Source organism: Mobula birostris, chromosome 28 (genome assembly GCF_030028105.1).
Source record: "Mobula birostris isolate sMobBir1 chromosome 28, sMobBir1.hap1, whole genome shotgun sequence".
NCBI classification, from domain to species: domain Eukaryota; kingdom Metazoa; phylum Chordata; class Chondrichthyes; order Myliobatiformes; family Myliobatidae; genus Mobula; species Mobula birostris.
The window spans coordinates 39,438,260-39,448,435 of record NC_092397.1 but is presented as its reverse complement, the minus strand read 5'-3'; the positions used below and the strand labels follow the sequence as shown (position 1 = coordinate 39,448,435).

The 10,176-nt window shown below is 51.3% G+C and overlaps 1 protein-coding gene across 1 annotated transcript; it reads right to left on the bottom strand.

The window, feature by feature from the left end:
• Positions 1 to 308: 308 nt before the first annotated feature.
• LOC140189360 (basic leucine zipper transcriptional factor ATF-like) lies at positions 309 to 8,265 on the bottom strand. Its single transcript, XM_072246103.1, has 3 exons — positions 8,006 to 8,265; positions 5,093 to 5,197; positions 309 to 3,499 (listed from the first exon to the last, which is right to left on the bottom strand). Exons 1-3 carry the CDS (start codon positions 8,105 to 8,107, stop codon positions 3,284 to 3,286), a joined length of 423 nt encoding a protein of 140 aa, XP_072102204.1. The 5' UTR covers positions 8,108 to 8,265; the 3' UTR covers positions 309 to 3,283.
• Positions 8,266 to 10,176: the final 1,911 nt, after the last annotated feature.

Below are 10,176 nucleotides of genomic sequence, written 5' to 3'. Positions count from 1 at the left end.
CTGGATTTTTTTGCACTATTTTCTGTAAACTCTAGAGACTGTTGTGTGTGAAAATCCCAAATCAGCAGTTTCTGAGATACTCAAACCACCCCGTCTGGCACCAACAGTCAGTTAGATCATATTTCCTCCCCCATTCTGATGTCTGGGCTGAACAACTGAACCTCTTGACTGTCTGCATGCTTTTATGCATTGAGTTGCTGCCACATGATTGGCTGATTAGAGATTTGCAGATGTACAGATGTACCCATTGGATTTCTTCACCCCTCCACCCACCACAGGCAGAGAATTAACACAGACTAAATTTTTAAATTTTAATATAAACAATAAATCCATAACAAAAATGTATTTTACATTTGATACATTAACCTTATAAATGCAGGTCTACAGTACTGTGCAAAGGTCTGAGTCACCCTCAATCTTTTAAAAAATAAATATGGTTTAGCCTCCACAGAGCCCTGATCTCAACATCACCGAGGCTCTCTGGAATCACCTGGAGACAGAAGCAAGCGAGACAGCCAAAGTCTGCAGAAGAACCGTGGTAAGTCCCAGATGCTGGGAACAACGGACCAGCTGGCTTTCTTATAAACTGCATGACAGCATACCTCAGAGAACTGATGCAGTTTGAAAAGGCAAAGGGTGGTCACACAAATATTTTGATTTAGGTTTTTACTTACTGTTTACTTTATGGTAATTTGATATTTAGAAACTTAATTTCATTACTTTGGGTGACAGGGTGGGGATACGTGCCTACCAAAGGAGGTGTAAGGTGCTCCTTCCCTCTGCTAGCCTGCGGGTCACCCTTGGGCAAGGTGTAGCACCTGCTTAGCCCCCGATCAGGGTGATGTGAAGCAGGTGGTGGATGGTCGTACGAGCAGCCAGTGCAGATCACAAGTCCTGGTTATGTGACCACTGACGCCAGGCAGACAATCTCTGACGAGTATTGATAATGGCTGGGATCTTGTAAAGACACTGCCCAGAAGGAGACAATGGCAAACCACTTGTGTAGAAAAATTTGCCAAGAACAATCACGGTCACGGAAAGACCACGATCGCCCATGTCACATTAAGATGATTTTTGAATGCATCTTTGCTTTACAGAATTTATTTTTGAAAGTGCCCAAGACTTTTGCACAGTACTTTATGATAGACAGACATTGAGACAGAGGACAGGGGAGAGCCTACTGCTCTTTAGTGTATAACGTCTTTATGAAAATTAGTTCTGTTAATGCTGCAAGATCCATCGGTTCCTCCTCTGGATCAATTCCTGCCTTTTCCTCTCTACCACCTGCTACATCTCAGCGGCAAGAACAAAACTTCAGAAATCAACACACTCACTCTCTCACACGCCTTTCAGCACTAAGGAATCGCACAGTTTACAGGGTACCATCCAACCACTCGGGTGCCTGCTGGTCCTTGTCAAAAAAAAACATGCTCTTTGCAAATTCATCTGAGTTTTCATCCAAATCTCAACAGATGTTATAACAATCCAAGAACACATTAACACTATACAGGCCTTTCAGCCCACTGTTACGCCTACTCCAAGATCATTCCATCCCTCCCTCCTACATAGGCCTCCCATTTTTTTTTTTTATCATCCATGGCTGGCTGCATCACAGCCTGGGATGGGAACACCAATGCCCTCGAGCGGAAGGTACTGCAAAAAGTAGTGGATACAGCCCAGTCCATCGTTGGGTAAAGCCCTCCCCACCATTGAGCACATCTAGATAAGAGTGCTGTCACAGGAAAGCAGCATCCATCATCAGGTCCCACACCACCAGGTTCAGGAACAGTTATTACCCCTCAACCATCAGGCTCCTGAACCAGAGAGGATAACCTCAACTCTGAACTGATTCCATCGGGAAGGAGGTACAGGAGCCTCAGGTCCCACACCACCAGGTTCAGGAACAGTTATTACCCCTCAACCATCAGGCTCCTGAACAAGAGAGGATAACCTCAACTCTGAACTGATTCCATCGGGAAGGAGGTACAGGAGCCTCAGGTCCCACACCACCAGGTTCAGGAACAGTTATTACCCCTCAACCATCAGGCTCCTGAACCAGAGAGGATAACTTCACTTGCCCCTTCACTGAACTATTCCCACAACCTATGGACTCACTTTCAAGGACTCTTTCTCTCAAGTTCTCAATCTTTATTGCTTATTTATTTATTTTTTTTTCTTTTGTATTTGCAGTGTTGTGATTTGCATTCTGGTTGTTTGTGCGGTGGGTGTTGGGTGCGGTGCGGTGCGGTCTTTCATCAATTCCATTGTGTTTCTTGGATTTGCTGAGCATGCCTGCAAGAAAATGAATCTCAGGGTTGTACGTGGTGACATACACGTACTTTGAACTTATCCAAGAGCCTAAATGTCCCTGATGTATCTGTCTCTACACCACCCCTGGCAGGATGTTCCACACACCCACCACTTCACCTTAAATGTCCCTAATGTATCTGTCTCTACACCACCCCTGGTGGGACGTTCCACACACCCACCACTCTGTGTAATAAACTTGCCTCTAACATCCTTACAGATGGCACCAGAACTGGATCTGAACTTCGATGTCCCTGTCGCACTAACCAGCCCTTAGTGCTCCCTTAGTGCATAGCCACTATTTATGTAGGGCATGTCGCCAGATGGAGTCACCCAGCCATCAATGATACAGGCACCAGAAAGCGGCTGTCTGGAAAAAGAAGATGCAGGGTATATTGAACATGGGCGAGGTTCAACTCCCTCAGTGTGGGCGAGGACTGGACAGCCAATGGTACAGGTAAATATCATGTGATGGTATTGGTCACTTTTTGCTCACTATCAGTGACAAATTCTGCATGCTATAGTGTGTGCGCGTGTGCACACACACACAACTGCGTACACACACACACACAACCGCGTACACCACACACACACACAACCGCGTACACACACTCTCCCTCTGTTTCACAGGCACATAGTCCACACTGTCGTCTCCTCCTGCCACAGAATACCACCGAAGAGCCTTAGAGATGTCACAGACAAGCATCGGGGCTGGGTTGACAGCACTCGAGGTCTCCGAGCAGCCTCCATCCCTCGCTGTGGGTCATCGGCCGCAAGACGCTTCCGAGCGTTCTGAGACCCGACTCCCGTCATCCTGCAGCCTTGGGCATCTCAGCTTCAGCGTTCTTAAACTTAAAGTAAAAACGTAAACGAGAGGCCCGAGGAAGGTGCGTGGCCCAGGTCGAATGGCAGTGGGCCCACGGTCGGAATACTCCCCGTCGGGAGTGCGCGGTGGTCCCCCTCGGCGTCTGGCGGCCTAGAATTTCAGCAGCTCCGTGTCCCGCCAGTTGTTGGGGAGGAAGTCCGTGAAGTCCACCTGCGGCTTGCCGGCCAGGGCGGAGCCGGTGGCGGGCAGCACGGCGCAGTGCGGCTCGTGCTGCTGAACCACCTGCGTCCACTGCTTCAGTTCGTCTCGCAAGGTCTGGATTTCTTTCCTCAGCAAGGCATTCTCCCTTTCCAGTTGCTCATACTCCTGCAGAGGAAGAGACAGACCGTCAGCACCACGACATACACATCACCCAGCGCCTCTAGGTACCGTACAGGCAATCAGTCCGTCTATTACAGTGCACTGTTGCCGCAAAACAACACCTATCTCAATACTCAGAAGGCACTTTGTCGGTTAACCTGATCATCAATGCAAATATCTCATCAGCCAATCACATGGCAGCAACTCAATACATAAAAGCATGCAGACATGGTCAAGAGGTTCAGTTGTTGTTCAGACCAAACATCAGAACGGGGAAGAAATGTGATCTAAGTGACTTTGACCGTGGAATGATTGTTGGTGCCAGATGGGGTGGTTTGAGTATCTCAGAAACTGTTAATCTCCTGGGATTTCCACTCAGAACAGTTTCTAGAGGGCCGGCTGCTGGCGCAATGACATCAGCGCCAGACTCTGGAACGGAGGTTCCCGGGTTCGAATCCAGTCGGGTCCGCTCCCGAGTAGGCTTTTCATCCGTGCCGGGTTGAGTGTCGAGATCGCAACTCGACCTCGCAAAATAAAGGGAAAAATACTGCAAAAATGTCTGTGTGTGGCGCGCCACACAGTCTCTCTCTCGTTCTGCGCCTTGTAAAAGCTTGAAAAATTCATCATCGCGCACATGCACGGATGCATGCACACGCACAGACGCACACACAAAAAAAGTCTGTAGAGTTTACAGAGAATGGTTAGAGACAGAGACAGAGACAGAATTCTTACTGGCTGCATCACTGTCTGGAATGGAGGGGCTACTGCACAGGACTGGAAAAAGCTGCAGGAGTTGTAAACTCAATCATCCCCAACATGGGCACCAGCCCCCCTCTCCCCCACCAGCATCCAGGACACCTTCAAGGAGCGATGCCCTAAAAAGGCAGCTTCCATCATTAAGGACCCCCGTCACCCAGGACCTGCCCTCTTCTCATTGCTACCATCAGGGAGGAGGTACAGGAGACTGATGGCACACACACAACATTTCAGGAATAGTTTCTTCCCCCTTGGTCATCAGATTTCTGCACGGACAATATATCCAAGAATCCTACCTCACAATTTTTGCTATTTTTGTACAACTTAATTAAATGTATTATAATTTACTATATTTAATGTTTTGAACTGTACTGCAGTCAGAAAGCAATAAATTTCATGACACATCATTAACAATGGATCTGAGGCTCACAGAAGGAGACGGGGAGCTTAATTCTGCTGCTAGCAGGGCACCCAACTGCTCAAACGCATCACTGCAGTGGGACGAGCTCAAGTTTGGCCTGATTGATAAAACACCTGCCAGTGAGCCAGCATGAACCCGATGGTGCGAATGGCCTCCCCAGCAGGGTAAAGCTGAGGCAGACGCAAGGCTGGGGGGCTGGCAACAGACTCTGCTGTGAGGGGTGACACACACACAAAACGCTCAGCAGCTCAGGCAGCATCCATGGAGGGGGGATAGAGAGTTGACGTCTCGGTCCCCTTCCACTCCGCTCACACCAGTGGCCCACTTGCTGTGGAGCGCCTGGAGGAACTCCAGCCGCCGAGCTCCCCAGGCCGGTTCTGGGCCAGAGTCCGCAGCTTCCCGCGTCGACCACGGGCTCTTACCTGGTGTAAAATGTCCGCCCGTTGCGTCTGCTTCTGCCGGCTTTTCTGTGCAGCAATTCTGTTCTTCTCTCTTCGCCTCAGCTTCTTGTCGTAACCCTCGTAATCCTGGAGACAGCGGACAGGTGGTTAGGGCCAGGGCTGAGGGTCATTCTGCCCCTCCACTTCCCACAAGCAAATTAAAAACGCTTTTCGATCTTTCAGGGGCATGGAAGTCTGGTGTGGCCGAATTCTACTGCCATGTGGGGTCAAAAGGCCTAATTCTGCTCCCCTGCACCGACCCACATCTCAGAAAGGACGAGTTGTCGCCGGGAGAGTTCAGAGGAGATCCGTGAGCATGATTTCAGGAATGAAGGGGGTTAACATATAACATTTGGCAGCTTCGGGCCTACACTCACTGGAATTTGGAAGGATGCAGAGGAATCTCATTGAAACCTATCGATTATTGAAAGGACTAGATGGGGTGGATGTGGAGAGGATGTTTGCTATGGTGGGGGTATCCAGAACTAGAGGGCACAGCCTCAAAATTGAGGGGCGACCTTTTAGAACAGAGGTAAGGAGGAAATTTTTTTAAAGCCAGATAGTAGTAAATCTGTGGAACGCTCTGCCACAGACTGCGGTGGAGGCCAAGTCCGTGGATATGTTTCAGGCGGAATTTGATCGTTCCCTGATCAAAGGACATGGTGAGAAGGCAGGTGTATGGGGATGAGCTGTAATGGATTGGCAGAACAGACTCAATGGGCTGAATGGCCTAATTGTGCTCCTGTGTCTAATGGACCCTTCTAGAACACCACCACTCAACACTCTCGGTCCACAATACAGACCCATATCACAATCTGGTTTATCGTCACTCACGTGTCAAATTTGTTTTGTTTTTGCGACAGCAGTACAGTGTAATACAAGAAATCATTCCAGTACTGTGCAAGCATCTCAACTATCCTGATGAAGCACATTCAGAATTGACAGCTAGAGGTTCATGTGAAAATGACAGACACCAGGAGGCATAACGTGAGGGTGATTGGAGGAGAGGGGGAGAGATGTCAGAGGGTGGTGGATGATAATGTACCCTCTCAGGTGAGGGGCTGATCCTGACCGAGCTTCATTGCAGCAGCTCAGGAGGCCACGGAGGGACAGGTCAGAGTGGGAGCGAGACGGAGAGCCACAGTGGCAGGCAGCAGGGAGCTCACAGCTCGCCCTGCAGACAGAACACAGCGGAGCCTTGAGGCTCTGCTCACACCACACTCGGGAGCCGTGAGCAGCTTTGATCCAAGATGGGATGCACGAGCATCGGGGAGATTTTAGAGTAAGCTCACCAGAGTGATCCCAAGAATGAATGGGTTAATGAATGAGGAGCGTATAGTGGAGGAGTCTCTGACCAGAGGGCACAGATAGAGTGGATATGGAGAGGAGGTTTCCTGTAGTGGGGGAGTCTAGGACCAGAGGGCACAGATAGAGTGGATGTGGAGAGGATGTTTCCTATAGTGGGGGAGTCTAGGACCAGAGGGCACAGCCAAAGAATAGAGGGACGTCCATTTACAATGGAGATGAGGAGGAAATTACTTAGCCAGAGGGCAGGGACTCTGTGGAACTCGTTGCTATAGAGGACTGTGCAGGCTAACTCGCTGGGTATATCCTGCTCCCACAGCTTCACGTCACCCTGATCGGGGGCTAAGCAGGTGCTACACTTTGCCCGAGGGTGACCTGCAGGATAGTGGAGGGAAGGAGGGCCTTCCACCTCCTTTGGTAGAGACGCATCTCCACCCCCCATAGCTGCCCTTTAACGCATCAACAAACTGACCTTTCAACAGCATCTCATCTCAGTTCCCTCAGGATGTTTTTGTCCCGGGGGCGGGAGAGAACAGAGTGGTAACGGGAGATCTGGATAAACCCTGAGGGAAAAATCCAGAGGTGAAATCCCTACGGCTGTCCTAGTTGAGTTAAACACTGACTGGCAACTCCCGCCACGCTGCTGGTGTCTCTGCCATTCCTTTGGGTTCATCAGCTGCATGGAGAGAGGGAGCTTGCTCCATGGGCTACAGCCTGCTCCCCATACAGTATCCTACTGCCCGGGCTGTGTACTGGCCTGTGTGAAGTGAGGACAGCTGGGACATGGTCGACCTTGATCAGTGGACGGGATCACAATCCCACTCCACACCCCTTCTCCATTTCAAACCATTTATTTCTCTCCCCTGCTTGGCAGTATTGATTTAAGAATAATTAGCAGACAGAGAAATAAAGTTGGATCTTTTGCTCAGAGGGCCAAAGCTTTCATGTGGATTTCTCAGTGTAATCCAACCATCATCATGACAACCTTCTGCTGACAGACATAGCAATAGAATCAGGCCATTCAGCCCATCGAGTCTGCTCCATTGTGGTTGATTTATTATCTGTCTCGACCCCATTCTCCTCATAACCCGCATACGCCCCCAGTTGCGCGGCGCTCCCTCCGCCCCGCAGCAACCGCCAGTCAGCGTGGCGCTCCCTCCGCCCCGCAGCAACCGCCAGTCAGTGCGGCGCTCCCTCCGCCCCGCAGCAACCGCCAGTCAGCGTGGCGCTCCCTCCGCCCCGCAGCAACCGCCAGTCAGCGCGGCGCTCCCTCCGCCCCGCAACCGCCAGTCAGCGCGGCGCTCCCTCCGCTCTGCAGCAACCGCCAGTCAGCGCGGCGCTCCCTCCGCCCCGCAGCACTCCAGTCAGCGCGGCGCTCCCTCCGCCCCGCAGCACTCCAGTCAGCGCTGCCCTAACTCTCCAGCCCCCGAGCCAAGTCTGCTCGAAAACCCGGACTGGATGTACGGATCGGCTCGCTGCACCGGGATCGTCAACGAAACCGGACGCTATTCCACCTCGTCCAGCGGCCCCCCGCTTCTCTCTCTCTCCCTCCCCCCGCGGGAAAACTAGCAGCCACGGGGGTCGTTTTACCTTTTCGGAATTCTGGCTGGAATCGTCCGTTTCAATTTCAGGGGAGAAGTCCCCAACCGTGGCAGCCATAGTACAGGGCAGAGGGAAGTTGCTGAACTTCATAAAAGTAGCGAGGAGGTGCAGGGCGAGGAGAAGCGGGCACTGGTCTGGCACACACACTCTCACTCCCTGAACCCTCGCAGCAAAGAAGCACGCCGCTTTCCGAGCCGCCCTTTATTACCGACACCACTTTCATTTTCATTGTAAGCCCTTCCCCCCTCCCCCTGGGCCGGCGATTGAGAGGAAAATATTGGACGAGTTGCAGGAAATCACATGGTCAGGAAAGTCCCGATGACCCGCCCCCAGCCCGAGCTCCCACGTGTAGCATTTACAAAAACCTGTTCAGTAATAAAAGTCTTGTGTAATCCAGTAAAGTCCTGTAAGTTTTATAAACGTTTCACATTTCAAGAAATCTCTTTTTAAAATTATTGTTGTTTTAACACTTTGAATTCCGGACTGGTTCCTGCAGGTTGTTCTGTCTGGTGTTGGTAATGGGAACAAGCTCCCACTAACTATTAAATGGCGCGCATCTCAAATAGCCTCTGACAACCCAGTCCAGCTCCTGACCTTCACATGTGGCTTAGCTACTAAGCCCTGCGGAACCGTTTCTACTGACAGGAGAAGGGGCACAGGCGGGTTCCAGTCCCGCAAGGAAGAGCCCGAGAAGGGCAGAAGCTAGTCCTGCCTTCCCCTCCCCCCACCTTTTTGTTCTGGCGTCTTCCCCCGACCCTTGCAGTCCTGAAGAAGGGTCTCGTCCCGAAACGTTCATTTCCACAGATGCTGCCTGACCTGCTGAGTTCTTCCAGCATTTTGTCTGTGTTGCAGAAGGAAGTTCAATTTTGCAAAGGAAGTTCTGACAGAGAGATGGGAGAAGTACTGTAATACAATACTGAGCAAAAGTCTCGGGCACACACACACACACACACATATATATATATGGTTGGGAAAAGGGGAAGGGAGAGGGGAGGGAGCGGGAAGCACCAGAGAGACATTCTGTAATGATCAATAAACCAATTGTTTGGAATTAAATGACGAAGGGTTCTGGCCTGAAACGTTGACTGATCGTTTCCACGGATGCTGCCCGACCTGCTGAGTTCCTCCAGCGTGTTGTGAGTGTTGCTTTGACCCCAGCATCTGCAGAGTATTTTGTGTTTGGAATCAAATGACCTTGCCTAGTGTCTCAGGACTGGGTGTGTCTGTACCCACCCCTGACACTCCTTCTCTGCCACCTGTCCCACGCCCCTCCCACGGTGCCCCACCCTCACCATTCCCAACATCCTTTGCTCCCGTCAGATTTATAAACTCGCTCTCCGCTCTGCGTTGACAAATACAGTCTCTAGAGTTTACAGAGAATAGAGTGCAAAACACACAAAAAAAACACCCAGTGAGTGGCAGTTCTGTGGGTGAAAACACCTTGTTAATGAGAGAGGTCAGAGGAGAATGGCCAGACTGGTTCAAGCTGACAGTAACTCAAATAACCACACGTTACAACAGTGGTGTGCAGAAGAGCATCTCTGAACACACAGCATGTCAAACTTCGAAGTGGACGGGCTACAGCAGCAGAAGATCACGGACATAAACCCAGTGGCCGCTTTAGTAGGAACAGGGGGTAATGAATAAAGTGTGGACTGACTAGAGTCGGGCGCCGGACGCTCGGAGAGATTCGGTGGGGGGCTGGGCGCCCGGCACTCGGCCGGGGGCCGTGGTCGAGTGGTCAGCAATTGGGCCGGCTCCCCCACCGGACTTAGTCTGGTGAGGAGGGTGTGAGGACACCCAGCAGGACTAAAAAAAACAAGACCAGACAAAGGGCGGATGAGCTGCTTGTGAGCCAACGGCCATCTTCCGTGGAAGAGATTAAAGCCTCACCAGGTATCTACGAATCGTACACTATGCACTTAGTTAGAAGAGACATAATGAACTTGGGCGCTGCACTGTGTGCCTGGACCTGCCCAAGGCCTCTGCCTAAGGAAGGGCTGAGCTCGAAGAAGTGGCCGCGGCTGGAGGCCGACACGGCCTCGGGCTCGAGTTCGGCGGGGGCGGTGCCAAGGCGGCCAGCGAGAACAAACTGGAGGAGAGGCTGTACTCGGTGCTGTCACAAGATGGAAGAAAGTGGAGGTGCGTAGGCGCCAACC

What these genes read in the sequence shown, in the direction of transcription:
- LOC140189360 (XM_072246103.1), bottom strand. Translation starts at nt 8,107, where the DNA reads ATGAAGTTCAGCAACTTCCCTCTGCCCTGTACTATGGCTGCCACGGTT. An exon ending in CCAGCCAGAATTCCGAAAAG is followed by an intron (nt 5,198 to 8,005) that starts GTAAAACGACCC and finishes CGCTGTCTCCAG; the next exon opens with GATTACGAGGGTTACGACAA. An exon ending in GGGCGGACATTTTACACCAG is followed by an intron (nt 3,500 to 5,092) that starts GTAAGAGCCCGT and finishes CTTCCTCTGCAG; the next exon opens with GAGTATGAGCAACTGGAAAG.